This window comes from Camelus bactrianus, chromosome 11, assembly GCF_048773025.1.
Source record: "Camelus bactrianus isolate YW-2024 breed Bactrian camel chromosome 11, ASM4877302v1, whole genome shotgun sequence".
Classification (NCBI taxonomy): domain Eukaryota; kingdom Metazoa; phylum Chordata; class Mammalia; order Artiodactyla; family Camelidae; genus Camelus; species Camelus bactrianus.
The window spans coordinates 41,828,921-41,847,280 of NC_133549.1; the positions used below are offsets into that span (position 1 = coordinate 41,828,921).

Here is an 18,360-nt window from a genome sequence, read left to right on the forward strand (position 1 = left end):
GGGTTGGGAAGTATCTTGTGTTCATGTTACCTATAACCATTGAAATGAAGTAGTGTGTGGTAATAGTAGGAGGGGCCAGGGCTTTAGGCCCAGCTGTTATCCCAGGATCTTACAGGTAGCTTCTCTCTCAGCACCCAGGATGGAGAAGGGACCCACAGCCTTTGTCGTTTTTCTCTCATAGCATTCATCTTACTGATATAAAAGAGCTCACTCAGTCCTTCAGCAAATATTTAACTCCTGTGTGCATGCATTTTTCTAGGCTCTGGGAGTATAGCCATGTCCCAACATTATCCCTATTGTCCTAGAATTTACATTCTTTTTTTTTTTAACTGAAGTATAGTTGGTTACACTGTGTCAATTTCTGGTATACAGTACAATGTCCCAGTCATGCATATACATACATATATTCGTTTTCATATTCTTTTTCACAGAATTTACATTCTAGTTGGAAAGAAAGGGGGCAGATTTTTAAAAAGATGAGTTCTACTTAGGTACTGAATATTAGTTGCTGTTTGATAGTTATAAATTCATGGAGATCTGGGTTGATGATATTTGGTGTCTAGAAAGATTAAGCAAAGTGGTTTGGGGAAGGTAACATAATAAAAATGTGATACTATTTACTTCTAATTTTCATGACTAAAATAGTTTTTTGCTCTGGAGGCAAAAATCTGAGCTGTCTGAGGTTTTGAGTCCAGACAGGGTTCCGAGGATCATCAGGTGTTGTACACCCAGCAAACGAGGGCTTCATGCTATTAGAACAACCTATGCCACAATTATCTGTGCAATCTGCCTAGTTATAAGGGACATGCTCTTAGAGTTGTCATCACATCCAATTCTGATGCTCCAGCTCCATGGCTACCAAGCACATATGGGGAACAAGAATCTCTGATACCTCCCACTGCTGTGATACCAATGACCTACAACATGATGCGGTTTGTGTCATACAGTGTTCAACATTCTGCTTGCAATATTCAGGGATTCTGGTGACAACACATTTGCTCTGCCAAAGTTAACACTCAGTGCTTTCAAAGTAGCCAACAACACTGCTATGGTGCGCATGTGGTATCCACCTTTAGAAGTCTCAATATGTTACATCTGTGTGGCAAAATCATGTGTCACTAAGTGTTAGCTGGAATTCTAAGTATCTCAAAGGCCAGGTGGCACAAATTATGGTCCAAGTGCACATAATCTCAAAGGAGGCTCAAATGACCATGCAAAGGACACATTTCTTTACAGAATTTGATTCTATGCTGATGTTATACTTGAAGTGATGAGATCCCCAAGTTCTGTGAAGCTTACGACCGACTCAAAACAGGGACCTAGTTCTCCTATTCTAAGGCACCACTCAGAAGCCCTTCTTGTTGTACCAACTCTGCAGCGCTGCATCGGAAACAATCCCCACAATGAGGAACTACCGCGCTGGCAAAACTGTAACTGGAGGTATGCAAGCTCCGTGAGGCATTTAGGGAAAAACTCCCTGAGTCAGGAGGAGCATACTTTCCTCGGGAACAGCGTCACATCCTTAAGTATTTTGGGATTACAGGGGAGATCCTGGAACAGGTGTATAGGAAGTCAAGCAAAAGAAATGCTGAGCCTGACTGTGGATGATGATTAATCATTTAAGGAAAAAAAAGTGAACTATGAAGCCTAAGGCATCAGGGTGCCTGTTAGCGCAGGATTATTTCTAGTTTTTTGGATTCTGCAAAGTTTAAATCATTTACCAGTACCAACTCAGCAGGTGGTGGGGCTGGAGGATAGATGGCAAAGGTCTGAAGAAAGGTGAAGTGTAGATAGGGGTGGAGAAGGCGTTAAGTTTAGAAAAGACGGATACGGGCGAGACTAGTTTGGAAAGTGATTTGAAGGGAAGATAGGGTCTGGAGAGAGCTCAAATTTTTGAAGGCTAGAAAAACACATCTGAGTTCTCTCAGTCAGGAGAATGCCCAGGAAACTTAGAAAAGGAACAGAAGGCGCCCACCTCCTCTCCGGACCCTTTCGCCCGCTAGACTCTCGCGCCCTGCGGGGAGGAGTTGGGCGGGGCTTTTCCTGCCGCAGTTACCGGAAGTGATGCATACCTCTCGCGAGAAGAAAGACGCGCGAGCCTCGGTGGCCCGGAACCGGCCTCGGAACAGTGGCGGAACCCGAGGTCGCTTTCCCTCCCGCCCCATGGAGCGGCCCCCGGGGCTGCGGCCGGGCGCGGGCGGGCCCTGGGAGATGCGAGAGCGACTGGGTACAGGCGGCTTCGGGAACGTCTGCCTATACCAGCATCGGGTGAGGAGGGGAGCGCGAGGGAGCGGCGGTGGGTGTTTGTCAGAGTGCCTGTGGAACACAGTGACTGTCAGTATGTGAGAGATTATCGGTGAAACCTTGAGTAGTATCGTGAGCCTGTGTGTTTGTGTGTGTGTGTGTGTGCGCGCGCGCGACAGAGAGAGAGAGGGAGGGAGAGAGAGAGAGGGATTGTGTTTGTGAGCCTGGTAGCTGAGTCCGGAGTTGTATCTGAGGTCTTGGTCAGTGTGTGTGAGTTAGAGCTATTAGGGGAAACTTTTGTTATGACTGTGAAGATGTGACAAAGTGTTTACAGAGTGTGACGGTGCGTATGTGTCCCTCTGAACGTAGAAAATGTCAGGGTGTGTGAGGCAGGCGCACATAAGAATGTGTATCGTGAACACAAATGGGTGAGAAGATGGGGCTCAAGAAGGGGCTGCCTGTTGGAAAGTGTATGTTTGTATGTGTGCTTGGAGGCCATGTGATGTCAGTAGGGACTGGAGTAGACAAGGATGGTGTCATGATGGGTCCAAGGTTAAGCTTTTGGGCACATTGGGTAGGCTTTGGAATTGGGGGTGTGTTCCAGGTGGGGAACCGTTTGAGGATCAGCTAGTGAAAATGATCATGGGTTCACAGGGGAAGGAGATAGATTGGGGGTAAGGTGCCTTCGCCGGTGGAACACAGCTAACATCAGACTTGGGAATTTTGCTTTGATTTAGTTGAGAATGTTTAACCATTGTAGCAACAGCTAATAATCACGTTTGAGCCATTTAGATACTACTAAAATGCTTGCATTGGCCTACGAATTAAGAAGTGAATTCAAGAGGAGGAATGATATTTGCTGTCTTATGGAATATGGGTGTGAGTAGAGAGGCTAGAATATAGAGCTGGAGGTAGGGTAGATGGGAATCTACTTGGAAGGAATAAGCTTGTTTGTGTGGCAGTTACAATGACAAATGTCACTCATAGAACTGAAGAATATTTGTGAAGTAGGTTTCTAGATAGAGCTTAGGAGGGAGTCTTGGAGAGAAGGAGACAGGAAGTTGAAGGACTAAGGCATTAAGTACTTTGACATCCAGACAAGTAGTAAATTTAATAATTTTCACCATCAGACGTAAGGCACTCAACGAGTAGAGAGAGAAACAGCCAAGTACCTCCAGCAGAATGTTGCCTATGGCCTTGTTATCTAACCTGCCCATCAGCCTGGTCACAAGAAAAAGAAGTATGCGTGCTGGCATGCTTTTGTGACTACTTTGCTTGGTCCCTGGCTGGGGATGAATGAATACATCCAATTCTTTTGAAATTGTGGTAAAGAGTATATTACAAAAATTTTACCATTTTAACCATTTTTAAGTGTACAATTCAGTGGCATTGTATGTTTACATTGTTGTGCAACAGCCATCACCTATTTCCGGAACTTTTTCATCTTCCCAAATTGAAACTCTGTACCCTTTAAACAATAACCCTCATTCTTCTCCTCCCCCAGCCCCTGGCAACTACTTTTCTACTTTCTGTCTGTATGGAATTCATCACTTTTTAAATGGAAGAGATTTGGGTTCCTCTAGAATCTTAGAAATCTCTCAGTAACTTTCCAGATGTCCACAGTGGTCCTTCCCCAGAATGGGACATGTGACAACTGGCCTGTAGTGAGAACAGAAGAAGTTCTCTGTCATAAGACTTGGAAACAGCATCATTATTTTTCCATTTACAGCTTTGCATTTACAGATTTCAAGATCCTTGTGTTTTGATGGAAGCCATATCTCAATAGTTCATCTACACCTATTAAATCACAATGAGAAAGGGAAAAGGATATGAGATGGTTTATTTAACTGATTACTGTGCTGGGTGCTGATGGTACCAGAATCAATAAAAACTGTATTTTCTGCTCTCAAGGAAATTTCAACTCTAGTGAAAAAGGTAGACACAGAAACACTTTAAGTACAATGTAGTAACCTGTATATCGAAGATATTTGTAAAGTGATATGGAAGCATGGCAGAATAACCAAAGAACTCTTCCTAGGGAATAGCGTCGCTATTTTGTTTGGAAAACAAATAGTTTGGAGAAACTAATCTCCGTGAAATGCTTTTAAAAAAGGATACTTTGGCCAATACATTGTATAAATGCTGCATGTAATATTTCTTCATTTGGAGAGTCATAACCCACATCAGCATATGAAAGCTCTGAGAAGTCCTATAGTAAAGAAATTAATTTAACTTAGTATTTTCCGGTTTTTTAATTGCAGTAAAATATAAATAACATTTACCATTTTTACCATTTTTAGGTGTACAGTTCTGTGGCATTAAGTACCTTCACATTGTTATGCAACCATCACTGTCTATCTCCAGAATATTACCATTGTTTTAAAAACACAGAACTCGTTTTGTTTTGGTTTGGTTAGGTTTGCTGGGCATATATAAACTTTCCACAGAATGTTCTTTGTGAAAAGGTAGAGTAAGAAAGGCCCTCACCGAGTAAGTAAAATATAACCTGAGAAATTGAAGGATCTTACAGGTAGGGGTCTTTTTGAAATAGATAACTTCCTACCTTATTCAGAAGATAATTTAGGGCTTAATGTTGTCCATGGTTGTACCAGATTGTCTCTGTGGTGGTAAAAGCTTACGTGGGACCTAGAGTAACCAGGTACCTACTCAAAACAAAAGAAAGGTTGAAGGGAGCGAGGCATGTGGTTAGGCTGGTTTGTAGTCTGTCCTGGTTCTTTACTCTCTCTATACGTCAACTGTCTTACCTCTAGCTACCCCCCATTTCAGACCATTCCATACAAGTTGTGTTGCTTCCTGTTCCTGGGCTGCATTATTACTATTGCTAGAATATGATGAGATCTGGCTACTTCCTGTAATGTGCATCAGGTTGGGTTTAATTTTAGTCAGGATTGGCTAAATTACTAGTCATAGGCAAGAGCTGTCAGATTTATTTTATAGATATGGAAACATAAGTACAATCGCTGTTAGGATTTTTTTATTTTAGGTAATTTGAAATGTAAAGATTAGGAACTAATTTTGGAATGTTTTTGTATTAAGTTTGGTCATATTAAAACTATTTCTTGCTGTTGAGGTCAGGGATCCCTGAATTATTCTTTTCATTCTTGTTATGCTGGAGCCTGTGACCCTTGTTAGTTGTCTTGACTAAGCTCAAAAAGGGGTTTGTTGGGGAGATAGGGTCTTTGTATTTTTTTAGCAGTGTTTATGAGACAGTGTTCTGAAGAGATCTGTTACAGAATCAGCTGCTTTTTGCTTGTGTGCTTTGGTGTGTTTGAAGGTCAGTTTTAAAGCATTAGTTTAATAGTCTCATGGTTTATCTCGCAAAAGTATTGGCTCAAGAGTGCTGTGGATAAATATATTTAATTAGTAAAGCCAATGAGTTTTGTTTCCCCAGGTTGGTATTTCTTTGATAGCAAGTAAATCTGCACAAGAATGTAATTTATAATTTTTTTTCTGTTGATTTTCTATTTTGGCAGGAACTTGATCTCAAAATAGCAATTAAATCTTGTCGCCTGGAGCTCAGTACCAAAAACAGAGAACGGTGGTGCCATGAAATCCAGATCATGAAGAAGTAAGTGTACTTGATGACTTAAGTTTCCTCGGTTCTGCACCCAGCCAGGGAAGGAGGCCAGGAATCCATTCTTCTCAGGATCTTTTGGGGAACTTATTTTTCTCTTTCTCATTAAATATATGTGTTCTATTTCTAATAATAACATCACATTATGCTTAAGTAGGTGGGGTTTAAAAAGTCAGCTAAGTGTTACCAGAGTCAGCTCTCTGAGAGCAGAATCTCTTTCTCCTGGAACTTGGGCAGTGCGCCTCTATTATATTTTATAATTAAATAACAGTCACTACTTTCATTTCTTTACTCTCACCTACTTTTGTTAGATAGTGTATCTATTGCTTCGTAAAAAATTATTCCCAAACGTAGTGGCTTAAAACGACAAACGTTTAGTATCTCATAGTTTCTGTGGTTTCGGAATTTGGGAGTGACTTAGCTGGGTGGTTTTGACTCAGGGGATCCCTCCTGAAACATCACCAGATGTTAACTGGAGCTGGAGTATCTACTTCCAAGCTCATATATGTTGGCTAGAGGCATCTGTTTCTCACCATATGAGCCTCTTCATAGCAAAGATTAAATGTCTTCGTGGCATGGTAGTTAGCTTTCCCTAAAGTCAGTGATCTGAGAGAGAGAGCAAGTTGAAAGCTGATGTACCTATGGTCTTTCCTCAGAAGTCGCATTCTATCCTTTCCAAATAATTACTATTTGTTAGAAATTAGCCACTAAATATAACCTCCATTCAAGGGGAACAGAATTAAGTTCTTGAAGGGAGAACTGGACATATTTTAAAACCTTCACAGGTAGTGTGCTAGTAGGTACTTACAAATAATTCTTCTAATTGTCTCAGTAGCCCAGTATTTAGTCATTATCCCTATTTTATAGAGGAGGAAGTTAAAGCTCATAGAGTCATACACCTGGTAGGTAATAGAGTCTGGATTTGAAATAAGCACTTTCTGACTTCATTGTTCTTGGTGCCCTGTACTGGTTCTCAAACTTAGCTATGTAGCAGAATCACTAGGAAAGCTTGTTAATGATGTAAATTCATAGGCCCTATTCATGGGAATTGTGTTTCTTTAAGTCTCTAGCCACTGGGAATCAATTACAGTTTTGAGATCCACTGCATGATGATGGTGATGGTGATGGCTGGGATGATATATTGTTAAGTTAGGAGAAAAAGATGTTAGGAGACAATAGGTAATGTGATTCAGTATTGGTAAAAAATGTATTTGTGCACAGATTAAAAACTGGGAGGAAATATGCCAAAATTTTAAGTGTTCAGAGCTAGGTGACATTTTAAGTGATTATGGGGGAGGCAGTATGATACAGACTTTGGAGCCAGACTGCTAGATTTGAGTCCTTCCTTGACTGCCTGCTCACTATGTGATCTTATGTTACCTAACCAATTTGTGTTTCAGTTTTCTCCTGTGTGTTGAGACTCTTGATAAATTTATCTATAGTAGGATTGTTGTGACAAGTAAATGAGTTAATGTATGTAAAGTGCTTACTATTTGGCATATAGAAATGTGATAGTAGTAATAGTGATAGTATTTTTTATCTAGATTTTCTTTTTAACAAATACTAATTTTTGATTACACAAATGAGAAATTAGAATATTATAAATAATGTCAGCCTTTCTTCCCCTGACTGCCCCCCAGTTAACTACTATTTCAAACTCATTCCCTTTTCATTGGAAACAAATTTTTAATTATACTGTTTTCCCCTTGTTAGGTTGAACCACGCCAATGTTGTGAAGGCCTGTGATGTTCCTGAGGAATTGAATTTTTTGATTAATGATGTGCCTCTTCTAGCAATGGAGTATTGTTCTGGAGGAGATCTCCGGAAGGTAGTGTGGATGTTTTGAGATGATGAGATAGTAAATCACGAACTTTATTGGCGATGTTTCAACCCCACTCCACACGGTAATCTAGAATAACAGTCAGTAAACCATGGCCTGTTACCTGCTTTTGTGGCTGCTCTTTTACTGTAGTGGCAGAGCTGAGTAGTTGTGACAGAGACTGTATGGCCTGCAGAGCCTAACGTGCCTACTGTCTGGCCCTTTACAGACCATGTTTGCTGACTCCTGATTAAGAACGTGCATTTTTTGTTGGTGGTGGTGTTTGCAGGATGGCACTGTATTGATGGTGTTTCAAGGGTTTATTTAAAAGTTGTTTTTTCTGTTGCAAACCTTTCTTTCCTGTCTCATTTTAAATCTGCGATATGGCTGTTCTTACTTATATCTGTAAGATTTTTCAACCTTTTTCAATTTCAAATACTTTTTCCCTTTTATCTTTTTTTTCTTTTTGTTATCTTTATTATCTTTTTTTTTTTGTCATTTCATTCTTTCTCCCTTTATCTTTACTTGTGTAAGCCTTGTCATGAAATTTACATGTCCTCAGTATAGATGTGGTAATTTTTCCCCCTTATCTTTTCTTAATCATGACTTCTTTTCTTATTTGAATATTCTCTCAGAGTATAGTGATTAATGATTGATGTGTCACTATTACAGCCCAGAAATATTGGCAATATACATTTTTAGACTTTTTTTTCTTTAGCTACTCAACAAACCAGAAAATTGCTGTGGACTTAAAGAAAGCCAGATACTTTCTTTACTGAGTGATATAGGTATGTAATTGATATGAAAATACCATCATAATTTTATGCCCCTTTGATCTATAAAGATTCTATGTATTATTTGGGAATTAAGGAGAATTTTTGATGTACATACAAAGCATAGATTTTTCACTATAAGAAATTTTATCTTTATGAAATTTTTTATCTATAAGAAATTATCAGAAAAATTTAACTGTTATCATTGGTGCTAAATTAAAACTAGGATATTTCGTTTTTTATTTTTTGTTTTTGGCTAGATATCCATTCAGCTAATAGATGTTCCAATTGCTGGAAAAAAAGTGGTGTGAAATGACCCTATTCAATAGTACCCCACCTCCCTGCTTGCTTAACACAGTAACTTTATTTACCAGTGGTATTGCATCTCGTGGGCCTAGGTCTCAAGTCAACTCTTAGGATGAAATCTCTTTTTAAACAGAATTACTCCTGAAAACTCTCTGAAATAACCAGGACCTAGGCCCTTGGAGGACACCTAAAAGCCATGACAGTGTTTCCCTATATATTTTTATTTTGCTGCTTTTCTTAGGTCATGGAAACCAAAGTCTACTTGAAGAGGGTGATTTAGGTGGGAGGGAAAGACTATAAATATACAGCAATTAATATAGGGCTTTGGGCTTTTCTTAATTGCTTGTTCCATTTCTTTTTAATATTAATTTTCATTAGTTAAAGAGCATATATTATAATTCTGCAGTATTTGTTTAATGTTACTGGATTTTCTGTGGAGAAAATCTGAGCTGCTATACTATCACTAATCATGTAGTTATGATGGTCCATATAAATTTGAGCATCAGAGCAGATCTGTACAAAATGTGAGATGATTTTTTTTAATTCAGTGTTTTCTATTACCTCAAAATATATTTTAAATTTTATTTAGGATCTGGGATCCGATATTTGCATGTAAACAAAATTATACATCGTGATTTAAAACCAGAAAATATAGTTCTTCAGGATGTTGGTGGAAAGGTAAGTGAAACCTGAAGAAATATTCCAACCAGTTGAATAGAATCTCCCTGGTGTAGTCAGTCTTTGAGGTTTGGTGTCTCCATATCACTCTATACTTCTCTATCACAGCCCTTGTTACACTGAACTGTGGTTTTATGTTTAGTTGCTTATCTCCTCGGCCAACGCAGTAGATTGTTGTAGAAGAAACTGCATGTGTCTTGTTCACTTCTGTTTTTCCAGCACAGTATCTAGCAGAGATAGTAGGCAGTGAGTAAGTAATTTGTTAATCCTTATAAAGCACATCCCCAAAACACATCCTCGATCTGCTTTACTTTAAGGAAAAAAAAAGTTTACTTAATTACGTTTCTTATTTAAGAAAAGTAAAGCAAAACTCATTTGCCTCCCCCAAAGTCCTAAGTTCTATATTTAATTAAAATTTACAACCTTGATTTCTCAGATTCCTAAAGCAGTCATCTTGGGAAATTATGAATTGACTCTTGAAATATTTATTTTTATCATAATAATTTGAGCAGTTTTCTTGCTTCTAGCCCCCAAGTTCCATTCCAATAAAGACCTTAAGCCAAGAGTCTGAACACTGAATTGGATTGGGTAGTCTTTAGTTAGTAAAGATAGAGGTCATTTGGAGGTGATGAAACCTTGATGATGCTTATTCTCTTTGGAGCCTTACATGTATGTTTTGCACCATTTGCTTTTTTTGTATCCAGAGACGTGAGGATATTCTTGAAGTTAGATAGGTGTCTACTCACATCAGTCCACTCTAAGATGGTATGATGTTTCCTCAAGTTTGGAAGTCACCCTCACCTTTGCCTTCCAGTTTAATGGATCAAGCTTATTCTGAACATACCAAAATAAAAATTAATAGCTAATCTGTATTTAGTTTTTACCATGTACCAGGCACTGTGTTAAATTACTTTTTTTCACTATGTTATTGAATCCTAGTAACAATTCTTTGAAGTAGAGATTGTTAGTAATACTGTTATGTAGGAAACTGAGAGAAGTAACTTGATCAAGATCACATGGCTGTTTAAGTGGTGGAGCTCAGGCTTAAAACACTTTTGTGTTATTCCAGAGCACATGCTCTTCACCACCACCCTCTCCAGAGCTTTGTAAGGACATTGTTGCCTTTCTTTTCAAATTTCTCAACCATTTAATACTTAATATTTGATAGATTATGCATAAAATTATTGACCTGGGATACGCCAAAGATGTTGATCAAGGAAGTCTGTGTACATCTTTCGTGGGAACATTGCAGTATCTGGTAAGACATATTGTTTTTTTGAATTTAAGTGTACAAAATTCTCATTCTTATTTCTGAAGGTCATGAATATAATAGTTCAAAAATCAAAAAGCTTTTCTCTTTTAGTGCTGATGTTTAAAGCATTGTTTCTCTTTAAGGCCCCAGAGCTCTTTGAGAATAAGCCTTACACAGCCACTGTTGATTATTGGAGCTTTGGGACCATGGTGTTTGAATGTATTGCTGGATATAGGCCTTTTTTGCATCATCTGCAGCCATTTACCTGGTAAGAAATGGAAAAGAAGTTTGGTATGCATAATGGGAAGGGAAATTTTCAGTTTCCTGCTCTCCCTTCCTTCTTTAAATGGTATAATTGCCTTTTAAACACATAATTAAACAAAATTAAATGGCAAAAATTCTTTTTTTTTAAATTTTATTTTATTGAATTATAGTCAGTTTACAATGTTGTGTCAATTTCCAGTGTAGAACCAAAAATGCTTAGTGTTTGTGAGAACTGGGTTGTCAACTTAGGTAGCTTTTGTTTTTATAGGCATGAGAAGATTAAGAAGAAGGATCCAAAGTGTATATTTGCATGTGAAGAAATGTCAGGAGAAGTTCGATTTAGTAGCCATTTACCTCAACCAAATAGCCTTTGTAGGTATGTATATTTCAGTTGAGGAAGTTCACGTCAGTTTCTTCAGGGTTGTAAAAGAACAGAGTTGCTGTCTGTTTCAAATAGCATTATCCAGGGGAACTCTCTGTGACGATGGAAACGTTTTATATGTGTGCTGGCGATGTGAGTCTGTCTGAGCACTTGAAAGGTGGACGGTGTGACTGAAGAACTGAATTTCAAACTTACTTACTTTTATTTAACTTCAATATAAATACAAATAGCCAATTGTGACTGGTGGCTACCATACTGGACAGCACAGGTTTGGTGGAAACAAGAACTGCCATTCAACTGATTGGCTTAGGTGCTAAGAAGACTCTTGGGATACTGCAGTAAAGTGAGTTCCTTAGGGAATGGAACCCTACTCACCTGTTGGATTTGCCAGTAACTAACTTGCATATGTGAGTTTTGGGTTGTTTTTATGGAAAAAAAGTTTATCACCTGTCATTTCATGAATTATTCAAAAGTAAGATACAAAATGGGACAGGTGAATAGTGACAAAGGAAATGGACAACCTATAAAATAACCTTTTTTACAAACTAAAGGAAAATGGGAACATAATGATTTTTTATCCTATTTTTGTATGTTTTCTAGTTTAATAGTAGAACCCATGGAAAACTGGCTACAGTTGATGCTGAATTGGGATCCTCAGCAGAGAGGAGGACCTGTCGATCTTACTTTGAAGCAGCCAAGATGTTTTGTATTAATGGATCACATTCTGAATTTGAAGGTCAGTTTGAATAGGGTCTACTTCATAAGACTTGCATTGAGGTTAATAAATTTATTTGGAAAATGAGCATAAATATATTTTAATTATCTTTTCTTGATGCTTATTTGGAAAAGAAAATGATATTCTTAGAGCAGAGGTATTTTTCATTTCTTTAGTAAGCCTTCTCAGTTTTACATCTCAGTGGTCTTTGTTGATTACTCCTTTAATCTTTTGGATTTTTCCCCTTCTTCGTGTCAGTGCCATTTTACCTCATTCATTTAGGTCTAATCATACTGGATTTGGTTTGGTGAGAAATGTTCCTATCTGGCTGTCATGCCTCTATGCTTCCTTTCCATTCTACAGACCATGCAGCATGAACTGCCTATCTCATCTTCTGAAAACACTTTTTTATTCTCTTGTCCAAGAGGCTAACAGTTCTTTTTTGCCTACCAAGTCAAGCCTAAAGTGACCTGCTTGGCTTCTGGGGGCTTTCTTAATGCAGGTTCACCCCAACCCAAGTGCTTGTTTGCTTACCCTTTACTTCACTCACTGCTCCTAATGCCATCAAGCCCGTTATCCATTTTTGTGCTTTGACAGATGCTATCCTTTTGCCCTAAGTGATCTCTATCTCTCTGTATCTCTTCATCTATTCAGTTGGCACATACTCAACTCTCCTTTTCTCTGAATGGTTTCTACCTCATAGTTTGTAGTTTAATCATATTTACTATATTCTCTATTTCTTTTCTTCCACTCATGTCTCTCCATATACATTGTCTTCTGCAATGCTGGGATTTTTTTTTTTTTTTAACTATTTTTATTAACAGTCGCCTACCCTGCCACCACACTGTCCCTCTACTGGCATTCTGTACAAAACAAGGCATGTACTAGATTCCTCAGTAAATATTCCTTGATGTGAATAAAAGGTTCTGTTATGCTGTAAACCCAGAAACAGTTCTGATCTATGGTCTTTTCACATTTGTTGTTGGGTTTTTGGTTTTTTTTGGGGGGGGGGGGTAGGTAATGAGGTTTACTTATTTATTTTTAGAGGAGGTACTGGGAATTGAACCCAGGACCTCATGCATGCTAAGCATGTGCTCTACCACTTGAGCTATACCCTCCCCTCCTTTTCACATTTGTTGATTGCTTATAGTAGATAGGGTTTCTAACATTGAAACAAGAAAGAGTCGTTATGTAAGGTTTTACTCCTATCTTTTTATACTTTATTAAATAGGAATTTGAGCCCATGTTGTTGTCATTCTTGGCTAACATTGAAAAGGTATCTGGCTTCTTGATTTGGTTTTCTTCTACTGTACCAAGAAATAAATCATCCCCCAATGTGTTAGACAAGCAGCACCTGGTGACACCTTTTAGTTCTTTGTTCCCTTCAAAAAATTTGGTTTTTATCTCAGATTTTCTTTTTCAGGCTTGTCATGGTAATCATAGCATCATTTCTACCTGGAAGGGGTCTGTGAGCATGTGCTTGTCATAGAGCCTGGGGAAAGGGTCCTCCTTGTGTGTTTTGTGGTCCGTAGACTTTAGTTCAGTTTGCAGCACCACTATTTGCATATCTGTGAATCTGGGACCCCGAAAATGTATGTGTGTATGCGTGTGTATGTATATATATTTATAGTTCAGGTACAGTAGTATCTTCTTTGAATAGTCAGTATTATTGTGAGGTACAGAATGAAGTTTGTGTAGGGTACTATTCATTGTAGTTCAGGGGTGCTTTCCAGACATGATAATAGGACTGAATTTTGAATAATAAGGGAGTGTCAATCCAGAGAATGGGCAAGGGTGAAGATTTACAGGCAGGGGAATGTCATGAACAGAGAAGCATGAACTGCAATACAGGTTGGTGTTATTGTAGGGCATTTTTCTGAGGAGTTTATTACATTGTTCAAGGAGGGAATAGTGTCTGTTTTATTTTCATTTAAAGAAGACAACAACAAAAGTTACCGAAATACTTCTTTCCCTTAAAAAGAAAAATAGTTTAGAGAGTCTTCACTGCATATTTTTCTATTTATTATGAAAAACTTTAAATATGGAAAAAGTTGGAAAAAGTGTACTGAGCTTGCCTAAAGATAATAGTGAAACAAGTATTTATTTATTCCTTCTTTGCCTCCTTTTTCATGCCCTTAAGTGTAACTGTATCCTAAGAGTCTCTCCTTGGCTTCCTCTTTTTCCAATATTACTTCTCTTCCTTTTCTTTGGCAATCTCTTTAACTATAAATTGCATATGGGTAACTCCCAAATTTATCTCCTCAGTTGTTACTTTGTATAACTCTCTGCAGTGTATTTATAACGAAACTTGGTGGTCCCAGTGGTACCCAAGACGTAATTCATTACAGATGGAGCACATTTGCTCCATCAGCTGCTTCTATAGCTTTTCCCTTGCTCTTTACTTGCACTATCACCTTTCTAGTTACCTAGGTTGGAAACTTTGGCTATCTGACTATTCCTTCTCCTTCAGTCTACATATTCAATTATTTTGTGAAATTTTGTGAATGTTTTAACAATTCTGAACTTGTCAGTTTCTCAATTTAGAATGCCTTCCCTAGTTCCTTTTTGCTTATTGAATAAAGTTCAAACCCTTACATTGGTGTTCAGAATCTATCTTGGTCTCATTTCATCCTACACTTCCAGTTTTATCTCCTGTTATGCCCTAAGGGGGCATCATTTTAGGTACATTTGAACTGAATAATTTATATTCTCTGATTATGCTCATCCCTTTCTACTTTTCTGCCTGCCTTGTTGTTTTCTGCCTAGAAGAATCTTTCTTCTTTTAGTCTTTTTCTTCTTCTAATCATTCTTCCTTTTCAAAATTTAGCTCAAATAGTGCCTCCTTTATAAATGCCCTTTTCCTCCCACCAAGTAATCTCCTTTGGAATCTGTACAGTACTTTACAACTAAAAGTACCTATTGGATTTTGGTTTGTATTTTGGTTCTTTAAATGTTTTTTATTATCTTTTATTTGTCTATTATCCCATGGAGGTCAAGGATCATTAAGTTACTCAGTCTGCATGCACACTACTAGCTCAACACACCTAATAGTATGTACCATAGTAGGTACTTATTAAATGTTTGCGTGAACAAAAGGATTAATTTAAGTTGTGTTTCCTCTACTTTTTTTTTTGCTCCCTTCTAGCTCTGCTTTGCTAGTGGGATACTGTGATCACTTATCCTAGTTTGAAATATACTCTGTGTAAAAATAAATGTCCACCTTAGGATTTTCATACTAAGTTTCTGCTATTGCTCTTAGTGGCCACTGTCATAGTGTGAAATCTGCCTAGGCTGGCACGGAATGGAAGGTCTCAGCTGGTGCACTTGTATCCATGTCAAGTTGGAAGATTCCCTTCTCTTCCCCCCATCTTTTTTAAACTTAGAAGGTTATTATATATTAAAGGAAAGTTTATACTTTACCTCTGTAATAAACATTTCTAGCAGAGATAATTTTAATCATTTGTATACACTAGTCAATTGTAAGGCACTGGGGAAACAAAGGTATTAATTTTGTATGGCTTATCTAAGGACAGTGGAAGGAAAAGGATTTAAAGTTATGTTGTGTTCAAAAGACTTACCTCTAACTCTGTAGCTGTCCTTGATTACCTGGGTAGAGCCCCACCTAACTCAGTATTAGGCCACTTTAAATGGGGCTTTAGGTGATAAGTTCTCAGAACTCTGGTTTCTTTCTTTGCCAAAATGGAGATTAGAAGATCTAATTAATGGGATGTTATGTGAAAGCACTTAACTTGTGCTTGGTATCTATTAGGCACCGTAAATGGGAACATTTCCTCCCAGGTCAGCAATATATTTCTCAAAATAAGCGTTGTCTTTTTAAATTGGGGTTTTTAGTTCTTGATTTTGTACATTTCTAGAACTTTGGAACTTTATTCCTTGGAACTAACATCTGTTGTAGTAGAAAAGTAAACTCTACTCTTCAGTTTTCAGAATGTCATTTTGTAATTAGAGAAGGAGATCTCACTTTGGAAAATGATTGAACCTTGTTTAATGCAGAGATAATGCCTTTTGCTCATATTTCCTTTAGTACCTAGCACTGAATCTTTTATGGAGCAAATGATCAATTATTATTTCTCCTTTTTCTTATTTGAACAGATAGTACACATCCTAAATATGACTTCTGCAAAGATAGTTTCTTTTTTGTTGCCACCTGATGAGAGTCTTCATTCACTGCAGTCTCGTATTGAGCGTGAAACTGGAATAAATACTGGTTCTCAAGAGCTTCTTTCAGAGACCGGAATTTCTCTGGATCCTCGAAAACCAGCCTCTCAATGTGTTCTGGATGGAGTCGTAAGACAATTCTAATATACCTAGAGTATAAGAAATCTGTTAGCATAGAGGGATTGCATGCTTTGCATTTTTGATGCATAGTTGGAATCCTTTGGGGTGTCATACGTATCTTAGAATTATTTTTTTAGTTTTATCCTACTCATTACTCTTATCATTGCTTTGCAAGTTGAAAAGATAGAAATGAAACTTTTATTGTTTTGAACTTTACATGATTTTCTTTTTGGAACCGGTTATCTCCTTCCTCTTTTTTCCCCTTTTTGTACTTGAAGCCTAGAACTTCGAAATTAGATGTATAGCCCCATAGTCCTGCCAGAGGATAGATGGGTGGTAAAATATGATTGTGATCATCACTCTTTTTTCATTTTTCTTTCTTTTTTTACTTTATTGATGCATATTTTATATATCATTGTAATATCATAGAATTTACCCATTTCAAGTGTACAGTTCAGTAATTTTTTTTTTGCAGCTACCTTAATTCTACAGCCATCTCCATGAATCAGTTTAAAAACATTTCCATCTCAATAAGATCCTTCATGTTTGTAACTGTTAATATCCATTCTGCCCACCCCAGAAAAGCACTAAGTTACTTTCTACCTCTATAGATTTGCCTTTTCTGAAAATTTCATGCAAGTGGAATGATATAATCTGTAATCTCTTGTGTCTGACTTCTTTCACTTACTGTTACTCATTCATGTCATAGTATATATCAGTACTTCATTCCTTTTGATTACTGAATAATATTCCCATTGTATGGATATATGTTGTTATGACTTTTTGCTTTTGTCCTTTAGGGTCTAGTGATTGTTTTTCACTTTATTCCATACTACAGTTATTTATTTATTTTTCCTAAACAAAAGTTTAGACCTTAAATCTATGAGATATATGCTAATGAAATTGACTTCACCATTTGCATTTCACAGTAGGAAATCTGGTGCTTAGGCATTTAGAGAACCTAGGATCTTCAAGGACCTTTTTCCTTTTTTAAAAAATTGCTTATTTCTTTTTCAGAGGGGCTGTGATAGCTATATGGTTTATTTGTTTGATAAAAGTAAGACTGTATATGAAGGACCGTTTGCTTCTAGAAGTTTATCTGACTGTGTAAATTATATTGGTAAGTATAGTCCATTTACTGACTGAGCTTTAAATCTGAAATAATGTAATTTAAACTCAACATGATTAGTAGAAATGGTCTTTTGGTATTTCTGTTCTGTATCTTACACTTCAGGTTTCTGTGTGTGGTGAAAAATGGGTTTGTATGGTTTGGAAGGTGAAGAGGTAGATTTTAAATTACCACCAGATCCCTCATTTGGGAGATTTACTTTCCTGCAGATAGGGCTCTCACATTTAAAAACAATCTCCACTGTTAATTAAGCCCACTTTTTAGTTGCTCTTTCATTATTTAAGCATGTTCAAATACTTCATTTTATCCTTTGAATACTGTTTAACATTCAAATGATTTCATTTATCTTGAGAGTTACTTCCTTTTGGAGTAGTTAAGTGATCAGTTTCTGTCTACCCAAAACTAAAAACAAGCACAAAATGGTAAAGTCAAGAGCAAAATTGGGTATAAGGGTTAAAGGTATATAATCTTTCCTTTTCATGTTTCTTTTTTTAAACATTTCTAGATTTATAGAAAAATTGAGCAGATAGTACAGTTAGTCCCCTCCCCTACACATATAGTTTACCCTGTTATTAATATCTTACATTAGTATGGTACTTTTGTTATAGTTAATGGACCAATATATTATTACTAACAAAAGTTCATACTTGATTCAGATTTCCTTAGTTTTTATCTGATGTTCTTTTTCTGTTCCAGGATCCTGTATTACATTTAGTCATCACATCTCCTTAGGCTTTTTCTTGGTTGTGATAGTTTCTCAGATTTTCCTTGTTTTTGATGGCTTTGAAAGTACTGGTCAGGTATTTGTAGGATGCCCCTCTGTTGCAATTTACCTGATTTTTTTCCCTCATGATTAGACTAGCATAATGGGTTTTTGATAGAAAAATCACAGAAGTCAGGTACC

At 37.3% G+C, this 18,360-nt stretch overlaps 1 protein-coding gene across 2 annotated transcripts in view; it reads left to right on the forward strand.

The window, feature by feature from the left end:
• Positions 1 to 2,059: 2,059 nt before the first annotated feature.
• The window catches only part of CHUK (component of inhibitor of nuclear factor kappa B kinase complex), a 29,233-nt gene continuing 12,932 nt past the window's right edge, over positions 2,060 to 18,360 (forward strand). Inside the window, exons 1-11 of one of the 2 annotated variants that reach the window (XM_074373770.1) lie at positions 2,060 to 2,268; positions 5,739 to 5,833; positions 7,553 to 7,667; positions 8,377 to 8,446; positions 9,327 to 9,415; positions 10,584 to 10,673; positions 10,811 to 10,935; positions 11,200 to 11,307; positions 11,914 to 12,049; positions 16,142 to 16,336; positions 17,345 to 17,447. In XM_074373770.1, coding sequence (XP_074229871.1) covers positions 2,065 to 2,268; positions 5,739 to 5,833; positions 7,553 to 7,667; positions 8,377 to 8,446; positions 9,327 to 9,415; positions 10,584 to 10,673; positions 10,811 to 10,935; positions 11,200 to 11,307; positions 11,914 to 12,049; positions 16,142 to 16,336; positions 17,345 to 17,447 — 1,330 coding nt within the window. In that variant the 5' untranslated portion in view covers positions 2,060 to 2,064. The remainder of the gene's footprint in view (positions 2,269 to 5,738; positions 5,834 to 7,552; positions 7,668 to 8,376; positions 8,447 to 9,326; positions 9,416 to 10,583; positions 10,674 to 10,810; positions 10,936 to 11,199; positions 11,308 to 11,913; positions 12,050 to 16,141; positions 16,337 to 17,344; positions 17,448 to 18,360) is intronic. The other variant, XM_074373769.1, reaches the window with a different exon arrangement.